The 26,887-nt window shown below is 45.3% G+C and overlaps 1 protein-coding gene across 2 annotated transcripts in view; it reads left to right on the forward strand.

Moving 5' to 3' along the window:
- The window catches only part of LOC137359310 (uncharacterized protein C14orf93-like), a 49,845-nt gene that overhangs the window by 15,530 nt on the left and 7,428 nt on the right, over positions 1-26,887 (forward strand). The window contains exons 3-6 of one of the 2 annotated variants that reach the window (XM_068025333.1): positions 11,494-11,787; positions 13,904-13,965; positions 15,773-15,876; positions 16,630-16,742. In XM_068025333.1, coding sequence (XP_067881434.1) covers positions 11,494-11,787; positions 13,904-13,965; positions 15,773-15,876; positions 16,630-16,742 — 573 coding nt within the window. Of the gene's footprint in view, positions 1-11,493; positions 11,788-13,903; positions 13,966-15,772; positions 15,877-16,629; positions 16,743-26,887 lie in introns of those variants that run through there. The other variant, XM_068025334.1, reaches the window with a different exon arrangement.

Genomic DNA, 26,887 nt, shown 5'->3' on the forward strand with positions numbered 1-26,887 from the left:
TGCTATTCACTGTAATATACAGGAGCTGCTATTCACTATAATATACACAGGAGCTGCTATTCACTATAATATACACAGGAGCTGCTATTCACTATAATATACACAGGAGCTGCTATTCACTATAATATACACAGGAGCTGCTATTCTCTATAATATACACAGGAGCTGCTATTCACTATAATATACACAGGAGCTGCTATTCTCTATAATATCCACAGGAGCTGCTATTCACTATAATATACACAGGAGCTGCTATTCACTATAATATACACAGGAGCTGCTATTCTCTATAATATACACAGGAGCTGCTATTCACTATAATATACACAGGAGCTGCTATTCTCTATAATATCCACAGGAGCTGCTATTCACTATAATATACACAGGAGCTGCTATTCACTATAATATACACAGGAGCTGCTATTCACTATAATATACACAGGAGCTGCTATTCACTATAATATACACAGGAGCTGCTATTCACTATAATATACACAGGAGCTGCTATTCTCTATAATATACACAGGAGCTGCTATTCACTATAATATACACAGGAGCTGCTATTCTCTATAATATCCACAGGAGCTGCTATTCACTATAATATACACAGGAGCTGCTATTCACTATAATATACACAGGAGCTGCTATTCTCTATAATATATACAGGAGCTGCTATTCACTATAATATACACAGGAGCTGCTATTCACTATAATATACACAGGAGCTGCTATTCACTATAATATACACAGGAGCTGCTATTCACTATAATATACACAGGAGCTGCTATTCACTATAATATACACAGGAGCTGCTATTCACTATAATATACACAGGAGCTGCTATTCACTATAATATACAGGAGCTGCTATTCACTATAATATACACAGGAGCTGCTATTCACTATAATATACACAGGAGCTGCTATTCACTATAATACACACAGGAGCTGCTATTCACTATAATATACACAGGAGCTGCTATTCACTATAATATACACAGGAGCTGCTATTCACTATAATATACACAGGAGCTGCTTTTCACTATAATATACACAGGAGCTGCTATTCTCTATAATATACACAGGAGCTGCTATTCACTATAATATACACAGGGGCTGCTATTCACTATAATATACACAGGAGCTGCTATTCACTATAATATACACAGGAGCTGCTATTCTCTATAATATACAGGAGCTGCTATTCACTATAATATACACAGGAGCTGCTATTCACTATAATATAAACAGGAGCTGCTATTCACTATAATATACACAGGAGCTGCTATTCTCTATAAAATCCACAGGAGCTGCTATTCACTATAATATACACAGGAGCTGCTATTCACTATAATATACAGGAGCTGCTATTCACTATAATATACACAGGAGCTGCTATTCTCTATAATATCCACAGGAGCTGCTATTCACTATAATATACACAGGAGCTGCTATTCTCTATAATATACACAGGAGCTGCTATTCACTATAATATACACAGGAGCTGCTATTCTTTATAATATCCACAGGAGCTGCTATTCACTATAATATACACAGGAGCTGCTATTCACTATAATATACAGGAGCTGCTATTCACTATAATATACACAGGAGCTGCTATTCACTATAATATACACAGGAGCTGCTATTCACTATAATATACACAGGAGCTGCTATTCACTATAATACACACAGGAGCTGCTATTCACTATAATATACACAGGAGCTGCTATTCACTATAATACACACAGGAGCTGCTATTCACTATAATATACACAGGAGCTGCTATTCTCTATAATATACACAGGAGCTGCTATTCACTATAATATACACAGGAGCTGCTATTCACTATAATATAGACAGGAGCTGCTATTCACTATAATATAAACAGGAGCTGCTAATCACTACAATATACACAGGAGCTGCTATTCACTATAATATAGACAGGAGCTGCTATTGACTATAATATAAACAGGAGCTGCTATTCACTATAATATGCACAGGAGCTGCTATTCACTATAATATAAACAGGAGCTGCTATTCACTATAATATAAACAGGAGCTGCTATTCTCCATAATATATACAGGAGCTGCTATTCACTATAATATAAACAGGAGCTGCTATTCTCCATAATATACACAGGAGCTGCTATTCACTATAATATGCACAGGAGCTGCTATTCACTATAATATAGACAGGAGCTGCTATTCACTATAATATAAACAGGAGATGCTATTCACTATAATATGCACAGGAGCTGCTATTCACTATAATATAAACAGCTGCTATTCACTATAATATAGACAGGAGCTGCTATTCTCCATAATATACACAGGAGCTGCTATTCTCCATAATATATACAGGAGCTGCTATTCACTATAATATAAACAGGAGCTGCTATTCTCCATAATATACACAGGAGCTGCTATTCTCCATAATATAGACAGGAGCTGCTATTCTCTATAATATATACAGGAGCTGCTAAAAATATAATATACACAGGAGCTGCTATTCTCTATAATATACACAGGAGCTGCTATTCACTATAATATACACAGGAGCTGCTATTCACTATAATATAGACAGGAGCTGCTATTCACTATAATATACACAGGAGCTGCTATTCACTATAATATACACAGGAGCTGCTATTCACTATAATATACACAGGAGCTGCTATTCACTATAATATACACAGGAGCTGCTATTCACTATAATATACACAGGAGCTGCTATTCTCCATAATATAGACAGGTGCTGCTATTCTCTATAATATACACAGGAGCTGCTATTCACTATAATATACACAGGAGCTGCTATTCTCCATAATATATACAGGAGCTGCTATTCTCTATAATATAAACAGGTGCTGCTATTCTCTATAATATACACAGGAGCTGCTATTCACTATAATATACACAGGAGCTGCTATTCTCTATAATATACACAGGAGCTGCTATTCACTATAATATACACAGGAGCTGCTATTCACTATAATATACACAGGAGCTGCTATTCACTATAATATACACAGGAGCTGCTATTCACTATAATATACACAGGAGCTGCTATTCTCTATAATATATACAGGAGCTGCTATTCACTATAATATACACAGGAGCTGCTATTCACTATAATATACACAGGAGCTGCTATTCACTATAATATACACAGGAGCTGCTATTCACTATAATATAGACAGGAGCTGCTATTCACTATAATATGAACAGGTGCTGCTATTCTCTATAATATACACAGGAGCTGCTATTCACTATAATATACACAGGAGCTGCTATTCACTATAATATAAACAGGAGCTGCTATTCTCTATAATATAAACAGGAGCTGCTATTCTCTATAATATACACAGGAGCTGCTATTCTCTATAATATACACAGGAGCTGCTATTCTCTATAATATACACAGGAGCTGCTATTCACTATAATATACACAGGAGCTGCTATTCTCTATAATATATACAGGAGCTGCTATTCACTATAATATACACAGGAGCTGCTATTCACTATAATATACACAGGAGCTGCTATTCACTATAATATACACAGGAGCTGCTATTCACTATAATATAAACAGGTGCTGCTATTCTCTATAATATACACAGGAGCTGCTATTCACTATAATATAAACAGGTGCTGCTATTCTCTATAATATACACAGGAGCTGCTATTCACTATAATATACACAGGAGCTGCTATTCACTATAATATAAACAGGTGCTGCTATTCTCTATAATATACACAGGAGCTGCTATTCACTATAATATACACAGGAGCTGCTATTCACTATAATATAAACAGGTGCTGCTATTCTCTATAATATACACAGGAGCTGCTATTCACTATAATATACACAGGAGCTGCTATTCACTATAATATAAACAGGTGCTGCTATTCTCTATAATATACACAGGAGCTGCTATTCACTATAATATACACAGGAGCTGCTATTCACTATAATATAAACAGGTGCTGCTATTCTCCATAATATAGACAGGAGCTGCTATTCACTATAATATAAACAGGTGCTGCTATTCTCTATAATATACACAGGAGCTGCTATTCACTATAATATACACAGGAGCTGCTATTCACTATAATATATACAGGAGCTGCTATTCACTATAATATAAACAGGAGCTGCTATTCTCCATAATATATACAGGAGCTGCTATTCACTATAATATACACAGGAGCTGCTATTCTCCATAATATATACAGGAGCTGCTATTCTCTATAATACACACAGGAGCTGCTATTCTCCATAATATATACAGGAGCTGCTATTCACTATAATATATACAGGAGCTGCTATTCTCTATAATACACACAGGAGCTGCTATTCTCCATAATATATACAGGAGCTGCTATTCACTATAATATACACAGGAGCTGCTATTCTCCATAATATATACAGGAGCTGCTATTCTCTATAATACACACAGGAGCTGCTATTCTCCATAATATATACAGGAGCTGCTATTCTCTATAATATACACAGGAGCTGCTATTCTCCATAATATACACAGGAGCTGCTATTCTCTATAATACACACAGGAGCTGCTATTCTCCATAATATATACAGGAGCTGCTATTCTCTATAATATAGACAGGAGCTGCTATTCTCTATAATACACACAGGAGCTGCTATTCTCCATAATATAGACAGGAGCTGCTATTCACTATAATATACACAGGAGCTGCTATTCTCTATAATACACACAGGAGCTGCTATTCTCCATAATATAGACAGGAGCTGCTATTCACTATAATATAAACAGGAGCTGCTATTCACTATAATCTACACAGGAGCCGCTATTCACTATAATATACACAGGAGCTGCTATTCACTATAATACACACAGGAGCTGCTATTCACTATAATATACACAGGAGCTGCTATTCTCTATAATATACACAGGAGCTGCTTTTCACTATAATATACACAGGAGCTGCTATTCACTATAATATACACAGGAGCTGCTATTCTCTATAATATACACAGGAGCTGCTATTCTCTATAATATACACAGGAGCTGCTTTTCACTATAATACACACAGGAGCTGCTATTCTCCATAATATATACAGGAGCTGCTATTCACTATAATATACACAGGAGCTGCTATTCTCCATAATATATACAGGAGCTGCTATTCACTGTAATATAAACAGGAGCTGCTATTCACTATAATATACACAGGAGCTGCTATTCACTATAATATACACAGGAGCTGCTATTCTCGATAATACACACAGGAGCTGCTATTCTCCATAATATATACAGGAGCTGCTATTCACTATAATATAAACAGGAGCTGCTATTCACTATAATATACACAGGAGCTGCTATTCACTATAATATACACAGGAGCTGCTATTCACTATAATATACACAGGAGCTGCTATTCTCTATAATATACACAGGAGCTGCAATTCACTATAATATACACAGGAGCTGCTATTCACTATAATATACACAGGAGCTGCTATTCTCTATAATATACACAGGAGCTGCTATTCACTATAATATAGACAGGAGCTGCTATTCACTATAATATAAAGAGGAGCTGCTATTCTCTATAATATACACAGGAGCTGCTATTCACTATAATATACACAGGAGCTGCTATTCACTACAATATACACAGGAGCTGCTATTCACTATAATATACACAGGGACTGCTATTCACTATAATCTACACAGGAGCTGCTATTCACTATAATATGCACAGGAGCTGCTATTCTCTATAATATACACAGGAGCTGCTATTCTCTATAATATACACAGGAGCTGCTATTCACTATAATATACACAGGAGCTGCTATTCTCCATAATATATACAGGAGCTGCTATTCACTATAATATACACAGGAGCTGCTATTCTCCATAATATATACAGGAGCTGCTATTCACTATAATATAAACAGGAGCTGCTATTCACTATAATATACACAGGAGCTGCTATTCACTATAATATATACAGGAGCTGCTATTCACTATAATATAAACAGGGGCTGCTATTCTCCATAATATATACAGGAGCTGCTATTCACTATAATATACACAGGAGCTGCTATTCACTATAATATACACAGGAGCTGCTATTCACTATAATATAAACAGGAGCTGCTATTCACTATAATATGCACAGGAGCTGCTATTCACTATAATATAAACAGGAGCTGCTATTCACTATAATATGCACAGGAGCTGCTATTCACTATAATATAAACAGGAGCTGCTATTCTCCATAATATATACAGGAGCTGCTATTCACTATAATATACACAGGAGCTGCTATTCTCCATAATATATACAGGAGCTGCTATTCACTATAATATAAACAGGAGCTGCTATTCACTATAATATGCACAGGAGCTGCTATTCACTATAATATATACAGGAGCTGCTATTCACTATAATATACACAGGAGCTGCTATTCACTATAATATAAACAGGAGCTGCTATTCACTATAATATGCACAGGAGCTGCTATTCACTATAATATATACAGGAGCTGCTATTCACTATAATATAAACAGGAGCTGCTATTCTCCATAATATATACAGGAGCTGCTATTCACTATAATATAAACAGGAGCTGCTATTCTCCATAATATACACAGGAGCTGCTATTCTCTATAATACACACAGGAGCTGCTATTCTCCATAATATAAACAGGAGCTGCTATTCACTATAATATACACAGGAGCTGCTATTCTCCATAATATAAACAGGAGCTGCTATTCACTATAATATACACAGGAGCTGCTATTCTCCATAATATATACAGGAGCTGCTATTCACTATAATATAAACAGGAGCTGCTATTCTCCATAATATAAACAGGAGCTGCTATTCACTATAATATACACAGGAGCTGCTATTCTCCATAATATATACAGGAGCTGCTATTCACTATAATATAAACAGGAGCTGCTATTCTCTATAATATACACAGGAGCTGCTATTCACTATAATATAAACAGGAGCTGCTATTCTCCATAATATATACAGGAGCTGCTATTCACTATAATATAAACAGGAGCTGCTATTCTCTATAATATACACAGGAGCTGCTTTTCACTATAATATACACAGGAGCTGCTTTTCACTATAATATACACCGGAGCTGATATTCTCTATAATATACACAGGAGCTGCTATTCTCTATAATATACACAGGAGCTGCTATTCACTGTAATATAAACAGGAGCTGCTATTCACTATAATATACACAGGGGCTGCTATTCACTATAATATACACAGGAGCTGCTTTTCACTATAATATACACAGGAGCTGATATTCTCTATAATATACACAGGAGCTGCTATTCTCTATAATATACACAGGAGCTGCTATTCACTGTAATATAAACAGGAGCTGCTATTCACTATAATATACACAGGAGCTGCTATTCACTATTATATACACAGGAGCTGCTATTCTCTATAATATTCAGGAGCTGCTATTCTCTATAATATACACAGGAGCTGCTATTCTCTATAATATACACAGGAGCTGCTATTCACTATAATATACACAGGAGCTGCTATTCTCTATAATATACACAGGGGCTGCTATTCTCTATAATATACACAGGAGCTGCTATTCTCTATAATATAAACAGGAGCTGCTATTCTCTATAATATACAGGAGCTGATTTTCTCTATAATATACACAGGAGCTGCTATTCTCTATAATATACAGGGGCTGCTTTTCACTATAATATACACAGGAGCTGCTTTTCACTATAATATGCACAGGAGCTGATATTCACTATAATATACACAGGAGCTGATATTCTCTATAATATAAACAGGAGCTGCTATTCTCTATAATATACAGGGGCTGCTTTTCACTATAATATACACAGGAGCTGATATTCTCTATAATATACACAGGAGCTGATATTCACTATAATATACACAGGAGCTGATATTCTCTATAATATACACAGGAGCTGCTATTCTCTATAATATACAGGGGCTGCTTTTCACTATAATATACACAGGAGCTGATATTCTCTATAATATACACAGGAGCTGATATTCTCTATAATATACACAGGAGCTGCTTTTCACTATAATATACACAGGAGCTGATATTCTCTATAATATACACAGGAGCTGCTATTCTCTATGATATACACAGGAGCTGCTATTCACTATAATATACAGGAGCTGATATTCACTATAATATACACAGGAGCTGATATTCTCTATAATATACACAGGAGCTGCTATTCTCTATAATATACAGGGGCTGCTTTTCACTATAATATACACAGGAGCTGCTATTCTCTATAATATACACAGGAGCTGCTATTCTCTATAATATACACAGAAGCTGCTATTCTCTATAATATACACAGGAGCTGCTATTCTCTATAATATACACAGGAGCTGATATTCTCTATAATATACACAGGAGCTGCTTTTCACTATAATATACACAGGAGCTGATATTCTCTATAATATACACAGGAGCTGCTATTCTCTATGATATACACAGGAGCTGCTATTCACTATAATATACAGGAGCTGATATTCACTATAATATACACAGGAGCTGATATTCTCTATAATATACACAGGAGCTGCTATTCTCTATAATATACAGGGGCTGCTTTTCACTATAATATACACAGGAGCTGCTATTCTCTATAATATACACAGGAGCTGCTATTCTCTATAATATACAGGGGCTGCTTTTCACTATAATATACACAGGAGCTGCTATTCACTATAATATACACAGGAGCTGCTATTCTCTATAATATACACAGGAGCTGCTATTCTCTATAATATACAGGGGCTGCTATTCACTATAATATACAGGGGCTGCTATTCACTATAATATACACAGGAGCTGCTATTCTCTATAATATACACAGGAGCTGCTATTCTCTATAATATACAGGGGCTGCTATTCACTATAATATACACAGGAGCTGCTGTTCACTATAATATACACAGGAGCTGATATTCTCTATAATATACACAGGAGCTGATATTCTCTATAATGTACACAGGAGCTGCTATTCACTATAATATACACAGGAGCTGCTATTCACTATAATATACACAGGAGCTGCTATTCTCTATAATATACACAGGAGCTGATATTCACTATAATATACAGGGGCTGCTATTCACTATAATATACACAGGAGCTGATATTCTCTATAATGTACACAGGAGCTGCTATTCACTATAATATACACAGGAGCTGCTATTCTCTATAATATACACAGGAGCTGATATTCACTATAATATACAGGGGCTGCTATTCACTATAATATACACAGGAGCTGATATTCTCTATAATGTACACAGGAGCTGCTATTCACTATAATATACACAGGAGCTGCTATTCACTATAATATACACAGGAGCTGCTATTCTCTATAATATACACAGGAGCTGATATTCACTATAATATACAGGGGCTGCTATTCACTATAATATACACAGGAGCTGATATTCTCTATAATGTACACAGGAGCTGCTATTCACTATAATATACACAGGAGCTGCTATTCACTATAATATACACAGGAGCTGCTATTCTCTATAATATACACAGGAGCTGATATTCTCTATAATATACACAGGAGCTGCTTTTCACTATAATATACACAGGAGCTGATATTCTCTATAATATACACAGGAGCTGCTATTCTCTATGATATACACAGGAGCTGCTATTCACTATAATATACAGGAGCTGATATTCACTATAATATACACAGGAGCTGATATTCTCTATAATATACACAGGAGCTGCTATTCTCTATAATATACAGGGGCTGCTTTTCACTATAATATACACAGGAGCTGCTATTCTCTATAATATACACAGGAGCTGCTATTCTCTATAATATACACAGAAGCTGCTATTCTCTATAATATACACAGGAGCTGCTATTCTCTATAATATACACAGGAGCTGATATTCTCTATAATATACACAGGAGCTGCTTTTCACTATAATATACACAGGAGCTGATATTCTCTATAATATACACAGGAGCTGCTATTCTCTATGATATACACAGGAGCTGCTATTCACTATAATATACAGGAGCTGATATTCACTATAATATACACAGGAGCTGATATTCTCTATAATATACACAGGAGCTGCTATTCTCTATAATATACAGGGGCTGCTTTTCACTATAATATACACAGGAGCTGCTATTCTCTATAATATACACAGGAGCTGCTATTCTCTATAATATACAGGGGCTGCTTTTCACTATAATATACACAGGAGCTGCTATTCACTATAATATACACAGGAGCTGCTATTCTCTATAATATACACAGGAGCTGCTATTCTCTATAATATACAGGGGCTGCTATTCACTATAATATACAGGGGCTGCTATTCACTATAATATACACAGGAGCTGCTATTCTCTATAATATACACAGGAGCTGCTATTCTCTATAATATACAGGGGCTGCTATTCACTATAATATACACAGGAGCTGCTGTTCACTATAATATACACAGGAGCTGATATTCTCTATAATATACACAGGAGCTGATATTCTCTATAATGTACACAGGAGCTGCTATTCACTATAATATACACAGGAGCTGCTATTCACTATAATATACACAGGAGCTGCTATTCTCTATAATATACACAGGAGCTGATATTCACTATAATATACAGGGGCTGCTATTCACTATAATATACACAGGAGCTGATATTCTCTATAATGTACACAGGAGCTGCTATTCACTATAATATACACAGGAGCTGCTATTCACTATAATATACACAGGAGCTGCTATTCTCTATAATATACACAGGAGCTGATATTCACTATAATATACAGGGGCTGCTATTCACTATAATATACACAGGAGCTGATATTCTCTATAATGTACACAGGAGCTGCTATTCACTATAATATACACAGGAGCTGCTATTCACTATAATATACACAGGAGCTGCTATTCTCTATAATATACACAGGAGCTGATATTCTCTATAATATACACAGGAGCTGATATTCTCTATAATGTACACAGGAGCTGCTATTCACTATAATATACACAGGAGCTGCTATTCACTATAATATACACAGGAGCTGCTATTCTCTATAATATACACAGGAGCTGATATTCTCTATAATATACAGGGGCTGCTATTCTCTATAATATACAGGGGCTGCTATTCACTATAATATACACAGGAGCTGCTGTTCACTATAATATACACAGGAGCTGATATTCTCTATAATATACACAGGAGCTGATATTCTCTATAATGTACACAGGAGCTGCTATTCACTATAATATACACAGGAGCTGCTATTCACTATAATATACACAGGAGCTGCTATTCACTGTAATATGCACAGGGGCTGCTATTCTTTATAATATACACAGGAGCTGCTACTCTCTAGAATTTACACAGGGGCTGCTGTTTTCTGTGCACTCTCTGACAGGTCTGTGACTCCTACAGCACTGTCTCTTCTCCACATGGTCGAATCGTGAGCTCCCCCTCATGTCGGCAACCCCCCGTATGCCCTGATCCTCATACTCCATCGGAATCACAGCCCGAACTGTACGCAGAGGCATCGCAGGGATCGGAGGACTCCACCGGCTCCAACCTGATGATGATTGAGGACATTCTACACTCATCATTCACAGGAGTACATACCGCACCTCCTGCCTATACAGTGCCCTCACGATGCGGTGGGTTAAAAAACTCACGGAGGAAGAGGGATGTGGTGCTGTCGGTGAGTTTTACAAAGATGAGGAGCAGGAACCCTACCTCATTTCCCCTCTCGCTCTCTCTCTCTAACCCAGGGTCATTGGACAATGATCAGGAGCAGGAACCCTGGCTCATTTCCCTCTCTCTCTCTAACCCAGGGTCACTGGACAATGATCAGGAGTAGGAACCCTGGCTTATTTCCCTCTCTCTCTCTAACCCAGGGGTCACTGGACAGGGATCAGGAGCAGGAACCCTGGCTTATTTCCCTCTCTCTAACCCAGTGTCACTGGACAGGGATCAGGAGCAGGAACCCTGGCTTATTTCCCTCTCTCTAACCCAGTGTCACTGGACAGTGATCAGGAGCAGGAACCCTGGCTTATTTCCCTCTCTCTCTCTAACCCAGGGTCACTGGACAATGATCAAGAGCAGGAACTCTGGCTCATTTCCCTCTCTCTCTCTAACCCAGGGTCACTGGACAGTGATCAGGAGCAGGAACCCTGGCTTATTTCCCCTCTCGCTCTCTCTCTCTAACCCAGGGTCACTGGACAATGATCAACAGCAGGAATCCTGGCTCATTTCCCTTCTCCCATATACAATGCACTCCTAGCCGACCTCCCATATTACACCCTCATAAACATCATCTCCTTGAAATAATAACTCCCTGTGTCTTGCACCAACCCTCTCTATCTCTGTGACTTCCTCCAGCCCCTACAACTCTCCCTATCTCTGTAACCTCCTCCAGTCCCTACAACCCTCCCTATCTCTGTAACCTCCTCCAGCCCCTACAACTCTCCCTGTCTCTGTAACCTCCTCCAGCCCCTACAACCCTCCCTATCTCTGTAACCTCCTCCAGCCCCTACAACCCTCCCTATCTCTGTAACCTCCTCCAGTCCCTACAACTCTCCCTATCTCTGTAACCTCCTCCAGTCCCTACAACCCTCCCTATCTCTGTAACCTCCTCCAGTCCCTACAACCCTCCCCATCTCTGTAACCTCCTCCAGTCCCTACAACCCTCCCTATCTCTGTAACCTCCTCCAGTCCCTACAACCCTCCCTATCTCTGTAACCTCCTCCAACCCCTACAACTCTCCCTATCTCTGTAACCTCCTCCAGCCCCTGCCACTCTCCCTGTCTCTGTAACCTCCTCCAGCCCCTGCCACTCTCCCTGTCTCTGTAACCTCCTCCAGCCCCTACAACCCTCCCTATCTCTGTAACCTCCTCCAGCCCCTACAACCCTCCCTGTCTCTGTAACCTCCTCCAGCCCCTACAACCCTCCCTGTCTCTGTAACCTCCTCCAGCCCCTACAACCCTCCCTATCTCTGTAACCTCCTCCAGCCTCTACAACCCTCCCTATCTCTGTAACCTCCTCCAGCCCCTACAACCCTCCCTATCTCTGTAACCTCCTCCAGCCTCTACAACCCTCCCTATCTCTGTAACCTCCTCCAGCCCCTACAACCCTCCCTATCTCTGTAACCTCCTCCAGCCTCTACAACCCTCCCTATCTCTGTAACCTCCTCCAGCCTCTACAACCCTCCCTATCTCTGTAACCTCCTCCAGCCCCTACAACCCTCCCTATCCCTGTAACCTCCTCCAGCCTCTACAACCCTCCCTATCTCTGTAACCTCCTCCAGCCTCTACAACCCTCCCTATCTCTGTAACCTCCTCCAGCCTCTACAACCCTCCCTATCCGTGTAACCTCCTCCAGTCCCTGCAACCCTCCCTATCTCTATAACCTCCTACAACCCTCTGAGATCTCTGCGCTCCTCCAATTCCGGCCTCTTGCCCATCCCCCGATTCCCATCGCTCCACCATTGGCGGCCGTGGCTTCAGCTGCCTGGGCCCTAAACTCTGGAATTCCATCCCTAAACCTCTCCACCTCTCTCTCTCTCTGCTCCTTTAAGACTCTCCTTAAAACCTCCCTCTTTGACCGAGCTTTTGATCGCCTGTCCTGAGTATCTCTGTATGTGGCTGGGGGTTAATTTTCTGTCAGATTTTGCGAGGCTCCCCATGTTAATGGTTCAGTGTAAATATGAGTTGTTGCATACGCACTGGGAGTCACTGATGGCCTTGCTGCACTTGCGCTACCATTTAGCCTCTTACCCCGACTCTCTCACGATTAAAACTATCTCTGTTCTCCTGCAGAAAATGGTGCACAACATTCACAATCACGTCTCCAACGACAAGAGGTTCAACGGCTCGGAGAGGTGAGTGTGTAGCTCCTTCGCCATTGGCACCCCCTCACGGGTCCTCGACTTGTCCGATGCACGGGACGAGAACGGGAGCTCTGGGGATGGGGGCACCGTGATCCGTTACCCTTGGAGCTACCCTGTGGAACCCGATAGATCTGCCCACTTTCGGGGTGTCCCCGCCCGCCCCCCCCCACGATAGTTTCAGACACTCACTGACTGCCGCGGTGTGTGAGACATCACCAACAGTGTCTTGATTGTGAGCGTGACAGCTACGGCCTGACAGCCTTTCTGTAACCGTTTTTTTTAATTGGTTCAACAGATGTGGACATTGCTGGCTAAGCCAGCATTTATTCCCATCCCAATTGTCCTTTGAGAAGTATGGGTGTGACAGAGTTTGCGAGATGGTATGGATTGAGAGGTGGGTGGGGCGGGGGGGGCGAGAGAGAGAGCCAAACATAGAGGGAGAGACAGAGAGGCAGAAAGAGAGAGAGAGACAGGCATAGAGAGAGAGAGACAGAGCAGGGAAGAGAGGTAGAAGGAAAGGGAAACAAAGAGAGACAGGCAAAGAGAGAGAGAGATGGACGGTGGGGTATGGAGAGAGAGAGACAGGCATAGCGATGGAGACAGACAGAGAGAGAGAGATGGAGAGAGACGGAGACAGAGAGAGAGAGAGAGACGGAGAGAAAGACAGAGAGGAACAGTGAGACGGAGAGATAGATGGAGCAAAAAGGAGAGAGACAGACTGACAGGGAAAGAGGGAGAGGCACAGAGAGAGAGAGAGAGAGAGATCACAACCGGAAGAATAGAAAGGCAAATTATTATCTAAATGGAGAGAAACTTCAGAGTGCTTCGGTGCAGAGGGATCTGGGTGTCCTCGTGTATGAATCGCAGAAAACTAGTTTGCAGGTACAGCAGGTAATAAGGAAGGTAAATGGAATTTTGGCATTTATTGCTAAAGGAATAGAGTATAAAAGTAGGGAAGTGTTGCTGCAACTGTACAAGGCATTAGTGAGATCGCACCTGGAGTATTGCGTACAGTTTTGGTCCCCTTACTTGAGGAGGGATGTAGTTGTATTGGAGGCAGTTCAGAGGAGGTTCACTAGATTGATTCCAGAGATGAGGGGTTTGTCTTATGGAGAGAGATTGAGCAGTTTAGGCCTTTACTGTCTAGAGTTTAGAAGAATGGGAGGAGATCTAATTGAGGTGTATAAGATGATTAAGGGGATTGACAAAGTAGACAATAGAGAGGATGTTTCCTCATGTGGGGCAATCTAGAACGAAAGGTCACAGTTTTAGGATAAGGGATAGCAGATTTAAAACAGAGACGAGGAGAAATTACTTCTGTGAAAGGGTCGTGAGTCTGTGGAATTCACTACCCCAGAGTGCGGTGGATGCCGGGACATTGAGTAAATTTAAGGAGGAGATAGACAGATCTTTAATTAGAAAAGGGTTATGGAGAATGGGCAGGAAAGTGGAGTTGAGGCCCAGATGAGATCAGCCATGATGGTATTGAATGGCAGAGCAGGCTCGAGGGGCTGAATTGCCTACTCCTGCTCCGAGTTCTTATGTACCATTGTGTCATGGCCGACAGCCCCGGGGTCCTGGGCCACGGATCTCTCCGCTCGTCCCACTGCTGTCCCCTGCATTGCAGCCCACACCATTCTCTGCCTCAAAACTCCAACACCTCCCCACGCTCCCCCCCACCGCCCCGTCCTGCCCCTGCAGTCCAACACTGGAGGGGCTGCTCCCCCTGCCCTCCCGTTCTCCACGACAGAATGCAACCATTTGTGACCCATGACCCATGTTTGGTCTCCTGTGACAGCATCAAATCCTCCTGGAATATCGGTGTGGTGAAGTACCTGGTGGAAAGACTCAAGAGTCAGCTAACACACAGCTCCCATCACTATACAGACAAGGAGTTGAAAGGTAGGCAGGGTGTTGTGGGGAAGGTGCTCTTGTGTGGGAGGGGGGACAGTGGGAGAACGGGGGACATCTGAGCTTCACTTAGGGAAAATCGGTCAACCTTTCGTTTACCTGTGGCGCTTGATTCAATGGGGCTCGAGGGGCTGAATGGGATCCTCCCGTTCCTGTGTAACAGGCTCGAGGAGGGGCTGAATGGCCTCCTCCTGTTCCTGTGTAACAGGCTCGAGGAGGGGCTGAATGGCCTCCTCCTGTTCCTGTGCAACAGGCTCGAGGAGGGCCTGAATGGGATCCTCCTCTTCTTGTGTAACAGACTCGAGGAGGGGCTGAATGGCCTCCTCCTGTTCCTGTGTAACAGGCTTGAGGAGGGTCTGAATGGGATCCTCCTGTTCTTGTGTAACAGGCTCGAGGAGGGGCTGAATGGGATCCTCCTGTTCTTGTGTAACAGGCTCGAGGAGGGGCTGAATGGCCTCCTCCTGTTCCTGTGTAACAGGCTTGAGGAGGGGCTGAATGGCCTCCTCCTGTTCCTGTGTAACAGGCTTGAGGAGGGGCTGAATGGCCTCCTCCTGTTCCTGTCTAACAGGCTCGAGGAGGGTCTGAATGGGATCCTCCTGTTCTTGTGTAACAGGCTCGAGGAGGGGCTGAATGGCCTCCTCCTGTTCCTGTGTAACAGGCTTGAGGAGGGGCTGAATGGCCTCCTCCTGTTCCTCTGTTTGCAATCTTGCAGAGGGGATCTGACTGCTTCTACCTTTCCTGTAGGCGCGTTCGTGGCCTACTTCCTGACAAAGAGGCGGGAATACCGGAATGCCATGAACCCCTACAAGAGCCTGAAGGAGCGCGAGGACAAGAAACTCAGGAGCCGGCGGTACAGGGTCAGTGACACTGAGGGTCAAGGGTTATAGAGGGTCAGTGACACTGAGGGTCAAGGGTTATGCAAGGGATTGTGTACAGTGGAAGTGAACGGGAAGGGGTTTGGGTCCATTTGGATTGTGTCCAGTGGGAGTGAACGGGAAGTGGTTCAAATCCATTGGGATGGTGTACAGTGGGAATGAACGGGAAGGGGTTTGGGTCCATTGGGATTGTGTACAGTGGGAGTGAACGGGAAGGGGTTTGGGTCCATTGGGATTGTGGACAGTGGGAGTGAACGGGAAGGGGTTTGGGTCCATTGGGATTGTGGACAGTGGGAGTGAACGGGAAGGAGTTTGGGTCCATTGGGATTGTGTACAGTGGGAGTGAAGGGAAGGGGGTTTGGGTCCATTGGGATCGTGTACAGTGAGAGTGAACGGGAAGGGGTTTGGGTCTATTGGGTTTGTGGACAGTGGGAATGAACGAGAAGGGGTTTGGGTCTATTGGGATTGTGGAGTGTGGGAGTGAACGAGAAGGGGTTTGGGTCTATTGGGATCGTGGACAGTGGGAGTGAACGGGAAGCAGTTTGGGTCCATTGGGTTCGTGTACAGTGAGAGTGAACGGGAAGGGGTTCGGGTCTATTGGGATTGTGGACAGTGGGAGTGAACGGGAAGGGGTTTGGGTCCATTGGGATTGTGGACAGTGGGAGTGAACGGGAAGGGGTTTGGGTCCATTGGGATTGTGGACAGTGGGAGTGAACGGGAAGGGGCTTGGGTTCATTGGGATTGTGGACAGTGGGAGTGAACGGGAAGGGGTTTGGGTCCATTGAGATTGTGTACAGTGGGAGTGAACGGGAAGGGGGTTTGGGTCCATTGGGATCGTGTACAGTGAGAGTGAACGGGAAGGGGTTTGGGTCTATTGGGATTGTGGACAGTGGGAGTGAACGAGAAGGGGTTTGGGTCTATTGGGATCGTGGACAGTGGGAGTGAACGGGAAGCAGTTTGGGTCCATTGGGATCGTGTACAGTGAGAGTGAACGAGAAGGGGTTTGGGTCTATTGGGATCGTGGACAGTGGGAGTGAATGGGAAGCAGTTTGGGTCCATTGGGATCGTGTACAGTGAGAGTGAACGAGAAGGGGTTTGGGTCTATTGGGTTTGTGGACAGTGGGAATGAACGAGAAGGGGTTTGGGTCTATTGGGATTGTGGACATTGGGAGTGAACGAGAAGGGGTTTGGGTCCATTGGGATTGTGGACAGTGGGAGTGAATGGGAAGGGATTTGGGTCCATTGGGATCGTGTACAGTGAGAGTGAACGGGAAGGGGTTTGGTTCTATTGGGTTTGTGGACAGTGGGAATGAACGAGAAGGGGTTTGGGTCGATTGGGATTGTGGACAGTGGGAGTGAACGAGAAGGGGTTTGGGTCTATTGGGATTGTGGACAGTGGGAGTGAACGGGAAGGGGTTTGGGTCTATTGGGTTTGTGGACAGTGGGAATGAACGAGAAGGGGTTTGGGTCTATTGGGATTGTGGACAGTGGGAGTGAACGGGAAGGGGTTTGGGTCCATTGGGATTGTTTACAGTGAGAGTGAACGGGAAGGGGATTGTGTCCAGTGGGAGTGAACGGGAAGGGGTTTGGGTCCATTGGGATTGTGTACAGTGAGAGTGAACGTGAAGGGGTTTGGGTCTATTGGGGTAGTGGACAGTGGGAATGAACGAGAAGGGGTTTGGGTCTATTGGGATTGTGGATAGTGGGAGTGAACGAGAAGGGGTTTGGGTCCATTGGGATTGTAGACAGTGGGAGTGAACGAGAAGGGGTTTGGGTCCATTGGGATTGTGTGCAGTGGTAGTGAACGGGATGGGATTCGAATCCATTGGGATTGTGTACAGTGGGAGTGAATGAGAAGGGGTTTGGGTCTATTGGGATTGTGTACAGTGGTAGTGAACGGGATGGGAGTCGAATCCATTGGGATTGTGTACAGTGGGAGTGAATGAGAAGGGGTTTGGGTCTATTGGGATTGTGGACAGTGGGAGTGAACGGGAAGGGGTTTGGGTCCATTGGGATCGTGTACAGTGAGAGTGAACGGGAAGGGGTTTGGGTCTATTGGGTTTGTGGACAGTGGGAATGAACGAGAAGGGGTTTGGGTCTTTTGGGATTGTGGACAGTGGGAGTGAACGGGAAGGGGTTTGGGTCTATTGGGATTGTGGACAGTGGGAGTGAACGAGAAGGGGTTTGGGTCCATTGGGATTGTGGACAGTGGGAGTGAACGGGAAGCGGTTTGGGTCCATTGGGATCGTGTACAGTGAGAGTGAACGGGAAGGGGTTTGAGTCTATTGGGTTTGTGGACAGTGGGAATGAACGAGAAGGGGTTTGGGTCTATTGGGATTGTGGACAGTGGGAGTGAACGAGAAGGGGTTTGGGTCTATTGGGATTGTGGACAGTGGGAGTGAAAGGGAAGGGGTTTGGTTCCATTGGGATTGTGTACAGTGAGAGCGAACGGGAAGGGGTTTGGGTCTATTGGGTTTGTGGACAGTGGGAGCGAACGGGAAGGGGTTTGGGTCCATTGGGATTGTTTACAGTGAGAGTGAACGGGAAGGGGATTGGGTCCATTGGGATTGTTTACAGTGGGAGTGAACGGGAAGGGGATTGTGTCCAGTGGGAGTGAACGGGAAGGGGTTTGGGTCCATTGGGATTGTGTACAGTGAGAGTGAACGTGAAGGGGTTTGGGTCTATTGGGATTGTCGACACTGGGAGTGAACGAGAAGGGGTTTGGGTCCATTGGGATTGTGTGCAGTGGTAGTGAACGGGATGGGATTCGAATCCATTGGGATTGTGTACAGTGGGAGTGAATGAGAAGGGGTTTGGGTCTATTGGGATTGTGTACAGTGGTAGTGAACGGGATGGGATTCGAATCCATTGGGATTGTGTACAGTGGAGGTGAATGAGAAGGGGTTTGGGTCTATTGGGATTGTGGACAGTGGGAGTGAACGGGAAGGGGTTTGGGTCCATTGGGATTGTGTACAGTGGGAGTGAAGGGAAGGGGGTTTGGGTCCATTGGGATCGTGTACAGTGAGAGTGAACGGGAAGGGGTTTGGGTCTATTGGGTTTGTGGACAGTGGGAATGAACGAGAAGGGGTTTGGGTCTATTGGGATTGTGGAGTGTGGGAGTGAACGAGAAGGGGTTTGGGTCTATTGGGATCGTGGACAGTGGGAGTGAACGGGAAGCAGTTTGGGTCCATTGGGTTCGTGTACAGTGAGAGTGAACGGGAAGGGGTTCGGGTCTATTGGGATTGTGGACAGTGGGAGTGAACGGGAAGGGGTTTGGGTCCATTGGGATTGTGGACAGTGGGAGTGAACGGGAAGGGGTTTGGGTCCATTGGGATTGTGGACAGTGGGAGTGAACGGGAAGGGGCTTGGGTTCATTGGGATTGTGGACAGTGGGAGTGAACGGGAAGGGGTTTGGGTCCATTGAGATTGTGTACAGTGGGAGTGAACGGGAAGGGGGTTTGGGTCCATTGGGATCGTGTACAGTGAGAGTGAACGGGAAGGGGTTTGGGTCTATTGGGATTGTGGACAGTGGGAGTGAACGAGAAGGGGTTTGGGTCTATTGGGATCGTGGACAGTGGGAGTGAACGGGAAGCAGTTTGGGTCCATTGGGATCGTGTACAGTGAGAGTGAACGAGAAGGGGTTTGGGTCTATTGGGATCGTGGACAGTGGGAGTGAATGGGAAGCAGTTTGGGTCCATTGGGATCGTGTACAGTGAGAGTGAACGAGAAGGGGTTTGGGTCTATTGGGTTTGTGGACAGTGGGAATGAACGAGAAGGGGTTTGGGTCTATTGGGATTGTGGACATTGGGAGTGAACGAGAAGGGGTTTGGGTCCATTGGGATTGTGGACAGTGGGAGTGAACGGGAAGGGATTTGGGTCCATTGGGATCGTGTACAGTGAGAGTGAACGGGAAGGGGTTTGGTTCTATTGGGTTTGTGGACAGTGGGAATGAACGAGAAGGGGTTTGGGTCGATTGGGATTGTGGACAGTGGGAGTGAACGAGAAGGGGTTTGGGTCTATTGGGATTGTGGACAGTGGGAGTGAACGGGAAGGGGTTTGGGTCTATTGGGTTTGTGGACAGTGGGAATGAACGAGAAGGGGTTTGGGTCTATTGGGATTGTGGACAGTGGGAGTGAACGGGAAGGGGTTTGGGTCCATTGGGATTGTTTACAGTGAGAGTGAACGGGAAGGGGATTGTGTCCAGTGGGAGTGAACGGGAAGGGGTTTGGGTCCATTGGGATTGTGTACAGTGAGAGTGAACGTGAAGGGGTTTGGGTCTATTGGGGTAGTGGACAGTGGGAATGAACGAGAAGGGGTTTGGGTCTATTGGGATTGTGGATAGTGGGAGTGAACGAGAAGGGGTTTGGGTCCATTGGGATTGTAGACAGTGGGAGTGAACGAGAAGGGGTTTGGGTCCATTGGGATTGTGTGCAGTGGTAGTGAACGGGATGGGATTCGAATCCATTGGGATTGTGTACAGTGGGAGTGAATGAGAAGGGGTTTGGGTCTATTGGGATTGTGTACAGTGGTAGTGAACGGGATGGGATTCGAATCCATTGGGATTGTGTACAGTGGGAGTGAATGAGAAGGGGTTTGGGTCTATTGGGATTGTGGACAGTGGGAGTGAACGGGAAGGGGTTTGGGTCCATTGGGATCGTGTACAGTGAGAGTGAACGGGAAGGGGTTTGGGTCTATTGGGTTTGTGGACAGTGGGAATGAACGAGAAGGGGTTTGGGTCTTTTGGGATTGTGGACAGTGGGAGTGAACGGGAAGGGGTTTGGGTCTATTCGGATTGTGGACAGTGGGAGTGAACGGGAAGGGGTTTGGGTCTATTGGGATTGTGGACAGTGGGAGTGAACGAGAAGGGGTTTGGGTCCATTGGAATTGTGGACAGTGGGAGTGAACGGGAAGCGGTTTGGGTCCATTGGGATCGTGTACAGTGAGAGTGAACGGGAAGGGGTTTGAGTCTATTGGGTTTGTGGACAGTGGGAATGAACGAGAAGGGGTTTGGGTCTATTGGGATTGTGGACAGTGGGAGTGAACGAGAAGGGGTTTGGGTCTATTGGGATTGTGGACAGTGGGAGTGAAAGGGAAGGGGTTTGGTTCCATTGGGATTGTGTACAGTGAGAGCGAACGGGAAGGGGTTTGGGTCTATTGGGTTTGTGGACAGTGGGAGTGAACGGGAAGGGGTTTGGGTCCATTGGGATTGTTTACAGTGAGAGTGAACGGGAAGGGGATTGGGTCCATTGGGATTGTTTACAGTGGGAGTGAACGGGAAGGGGATTGTGGACAGTGGGAGTGAACGGGAAGGGGTTTGGGTCCATTGGGATTGTGTACAGTGAGAGTGAACGTGAAGGGGTTTGGGTCTATTGGGGTAGTGGACAGTGGGAATGAACGAGAAGGGGCTTGGGTCTATTGGGATTGTGGATAGTGGGAGTGAACGAGAAGGGGTTTGGGTCCATTGGGATTGTCGACACTGGGAGTGAACGAGAAGGGGTTTGGGTCCATTGGGATTGTGTGCAGTGGTAGTGAACGGGATGGGATTCGAATCCATTGGGATTGTGTACAGTGGGAGTGAATGAGAAGGGGTTTGGGTCTATTGGGATTGTGTACAGTGGTAGTGAACGGGATGGGATTCGAATCCATTGGGATTGTGTACAGTGGGAGTGAATGAGAAGGGGTTTGGGTCTATTGGGATTGTGGACAGTGGGAGTGACCGGGAAGGGGTTTGGGTCCATTGGGATCGTGAACAGTGAGAGTGAACGGGAAGGGGTTTGGGTCTTTTGGGATTGTGGACAGTGGGAGTGAACGGGAAGGGGTTTGGGTCTATTGGGTTTGTGGACAGTGGGAATGAACGAGAAGGGGTTTGGGTCTATTCGGATTGTGGACAGTGGGAGTGAACGGGAAGGGGTTTGGGTCTATTGGGATTGTGGACAGTGGGAGTGAACGAGAAGGGGTTTGGGTCCATTGGGATTGTGGACAGTGGGAGTGAACGGGAAGCGGTTTGGGTCCATTGGGATCGTGTACAGTGAGAGTGAACGGGAAGGGGTTTGAGTCTATTGGGTTTGTGGACAGTGGGAATGAACGAGAAGGGCTTTGGGTCTATTGGGATTGTGGACAGTGGGAGTGAACGAGAAGGGGTTTGGGTCTATTGGGATTGTGGACAGTGGGAGTGAACGGGAAGGGGTTTGGGTCCATTGGGATTGTTTACAGTGAGAGTGAACGGGATGGGATACGAATCCATTGGGATTGTGCACAGTGGGAGTGAATGAGAAGGCGTTTGGGTCTATTGGGATTGTGGACAGTGGGAGTGAACGGGAATGGGTTTGGGTCCATTGGGATCGTGTGCAGTGAGAGTGAACGGGAAGGGGTTTGGGTCTATTGGGTTTGTGGACAGTGGGAATGAACGAGAAGGGGTTTGGGTCTATTGGGATTGTGGACAGTGGGAGTGAACGGGAAGGGGTTTGGGTCCATTGGGATTGTGTACAGTGAGAGTGAACGGGAAGGGTTTGTGTACAGTGAGAGTGAACGTGAAGGGGTTTGGGTCTATTGGGGTAGTGGAGAGTGGGAATGAACGAGAAGGGGTTTGGGTCTATTGGGGTAGTGGAGAGTGGGAATGAACGAGAAGGGGTTTGGGTCTATTGGGGTAGTGGACAGTGGGAATGAACGAGAAGGGGTTTGGGTCTATTGGGATTGTGGATAGTGGGAGTGAACGAGAAGGGGTTTGGGTCCATTGGGATTGTGGACAGTGGGAATGAACGAGAAGGGGTTTGGGTCCATTGGGATTGTGTACAGTGGTAGTGAACGGGATGGGATTCGAATCCATTGGGATTGTGTACAGTGGGAGTGAATGAGAAGGGGTTTGGGTCTATTGGGATTGTGTATAGTGGTAGTGAACGGGATGGGATTCGAATCCATTGGGATTGTGCACAGTGGGAGTGAATGAGAAGGGGTTTGGGTCTATTGGGATTGTGGACAGTGGTAGTGAACGGGATGGGATTCGAATCTATTGGGATTGTGTACAGTGAGAGTGAACGTGAAGGGGTTTGGGTCTATCGGGTTAGTGGACAGTGGGAATGAACGAGAAGGGGTTTGTCCATTGGGATTGTGTACAGTGGGAGTGAACGAGAAGGGGTTTGGGTCCATTGGGATCGTGTACAGTGAGAGTGAACGGGAAGGGGTTTGGGTCTATTGGGATTGTGGACAGTGGGAGTGAACGGGAAGGGGTTTTGGGTCCATTGGGATCGTGTACAGTGAGAGTGAACGGGAAGGGGTTTGGGTCTATTGGGATTGTGGACAGTGGGAGTGAACGAGAAGGGGTTTGGGTCCATTGGGATCGTGTACAGCGGGAGTGAACGGGAAGGGGGTTGGGTCCATTGGGATCGTGTACAGTGAGAGTGAACGGGAAGGGGTTTAGGTCTATTGGGTTTGTGGACAGTGGGAGTGAACGGGAAGGGGTTTGGGTCTATTGGGATTGTGGACAGTGGGAATGAACGAGAAGGGGTTTGGGTCTATTGGGATCGTGGACAGTGGTAGTGAACGGGAAGCGGTTTGGGTCCATTGGGATCGTATACAGTGAGAGTGAACGGGAAGGGGTTTGGGTCTATTGGGATTGTGGACAGTGGGAATGAACGAGAAGGGGTTTGGGTCTATTGGGATCGTGGACAGTGGGAGTGAACGAGAAGGGGTTTGGATCCATTGGGATTGTGGACAGTGGGAGTGAACGAGAAGGGGTTTGGGTCCATTGGGATCGTGTACAGTGAGAGTGAACGGGAAGGGGTTTGGGTCTATTGGGGTAGTGGACAGTGGGAATGAACGAGAAGGGTTTTGGGTCCATTGGGATCGTGTACAGTGAGAGTGAACGGGAAGGGGTTTGGGTCTATTGGGGTAGTGGACAGTGGGAGTGAACGAGAAGGGGTTTGGGTCCTTTGGGATTATGTACAGTGGTAGTGAACGGGATGGGATTCGAATCCATTGGGATTGTGTACAGTGGGAGTGAATGAGAAGGGGTTTGGGTCTATTGGGATTGTGGACAGTGGGAGTGAACGGGAAGGGGTTTGGGTCCATTGGGATCGTGTACAGTGAGAGTGAACGGGAAGGGGTTTGGGTCTATTGGGTTTGTGGACAGTGGGAATGAACGAGAAGGGGTTTGGGTCTTTTGGGATTGTGGACAGTGGGAGTGAACGGGAAGGGGTTTGGGTCTATTGGGTTTGTGGACAGTGGGAATGAACGAGAAGGGGTTTGGGTCTATTCGGATTGTGGACAGTGGGAGTGAACGGGAAGGGGTTTGGGTCTATTGGGATTGTGGACAGTGGGAGTGAACGAGAAGGGGTTTGGGTCCATTGGGATTGTGGACAGTGGGAGTGAACGGGAAGCGGTTTGGGTCCATTGGGATCGTGTACAGTGAGAGTGAACGGGAAGGGGTTTGAGTCTATTGGGTTTGTGGACAGTGGGAATGAACGAGAAGGTCTTTGGGTCTATTGGGATTGTGGACAGTGGGAGTGAACGGGAAGGGGTTTGGGTCTATTGGGATTGTGGACAGTGGGAGTGAAAGGGAAGGGGTTTGGTTCCATTGGGTTTGTGGACAGTGGGAGTGAACGGGAAGGGGTTTGGGTCCATTGGGATTGTTTACAGTGAGAGTGAACGGGAAGGGGATTGTGTCCATTGGGAATGAACGAGAAGGGGTTTGGGTCTATTGGGATTGTGGACAGTGGGAGTGAACGAGAAGGGGTTTGGGTCCATTGGGATCGTGTACAGCGGGAGTGAACGGGAAGGGGGTTGGGTCCATTGGGATCGTGTACAGTGAGAGTGAACGGGAAGGGGTTTAGGTCTATTGGGTTTGTGGACAGTGGGAGTGAACGGGAAGGGGTTTGGGTCTATTGGGATTGTGGACAGTGGGAATGAACGAGAAGGGGTTTGGGTCTATTGGGATCGTGGACAGTGGTAGTGAACGGGAAGCGGTTTGGGTCCATTGGGATCGTATACAGTGAGAGTGAACGGGAAGGGGTTTGGGTCTATTGGGATTGTGGACAGTGGGAATGAACGAGAAGGGGTTTGGGTCTATTGGGATCGTGGACAGTGGGAGTGAACGAGAAGGGGTTTGGATCCATTGGGATTGTGGACAGTGGGAGTGAACGAGAAGGGGTTTGGGTCCATTGGGATCGTGTACAGTGAGAGTGAACGGGAAGGGGTTTGGGTCTATTGGGGTAGTGGACAGTGGGAATGAACGAGAAGGGTTTTGGGTCCATTGGGATCGTGTACAGTGAGAGTGAACGGGAAGGGGTTTGGGTCTATTGGGGTAGTGGACAGTGGGAGTGAACGAGAAGGGGTTTGGGTCCTTTGGGATTATGTACAGTGGTAGTGAACGGGATGGGATTCGAATCCATTGGGATTGTGTACAGTGGGAGTGAATGAGAAGGGGTTTGGGTCTATTGGGATTGTGGACAGTGGGAGTGAACGGGAAGGGGTTTGGGTCCATTGGGATCGTGTACAGTGAGAGTGAACGGGAAGGGGTTTGGGTCTATTGGGTTTGTGGACAGTGGGAATGAACGAGAAGGGGTTTGGGTCTTTTGGGATTGTGGACAGTGGGAGTGAACGGGAAGGGGTTTGGGTCTATTGGGTTTGTGGACAGTGGGAATGAACGAGAAGGGGTTTGGGTCTATTCGGATTGTGGACAGTGGGAGTGAACGGGAAGGGGTTTGGGTCTATTGGGATTGTGGACAGTGGGAGTGAACGAGAAGGGGTTTGGGTCCATTGGGATTGTGGACAGTGGGAGTGAACGGGAAGCGGTTTGGGTCCATTGGGATCGTGTACAGTGAGAGTGAACGGGAAGGGGTTTGAGTCTATTGGGTTTGTGGACAGTGGGAATGAACGAGAAGGTCTTTGGGTCTATTGGGATTGTGGACAGTGGGAGTGAACGGGAAGGGGTTTGGGTCTATTGGGATTGTGGACAGTGGGAGTGAAAGGGAAGGGGTTTGGTTCCATTGGGTTTGTGGACAGTGGGAGTGAACGGGAAGGGGTTTGGGTCCATTGGGATTGTTTACAGTGAGAGTGAACGGGAAGGGGATTGTGTCCATTGGGAATGAACGAGAAGGGGTTTGGGTCTATTGGGATTGTGGATAGTGGGA

Source organism: Heterodontus francisci, unplaced genomic scaffold, assembly GCF_036365525.1.
Source record: "Heterodontus francisci isolate sHetFra1 unplaced genomic scaffold, sHetFra1.hap1 HAP1_SCAFFOLD_1545, whole genome shotgun sequence".
NCBI classification, from domain to species: domain Eukaryota; kingdom Metazoa; phylum Chordata; class Chondrichthyes; order Heterodontiformes; family Heterodontidae; genus Heterodontus; species Heterodontus francisci.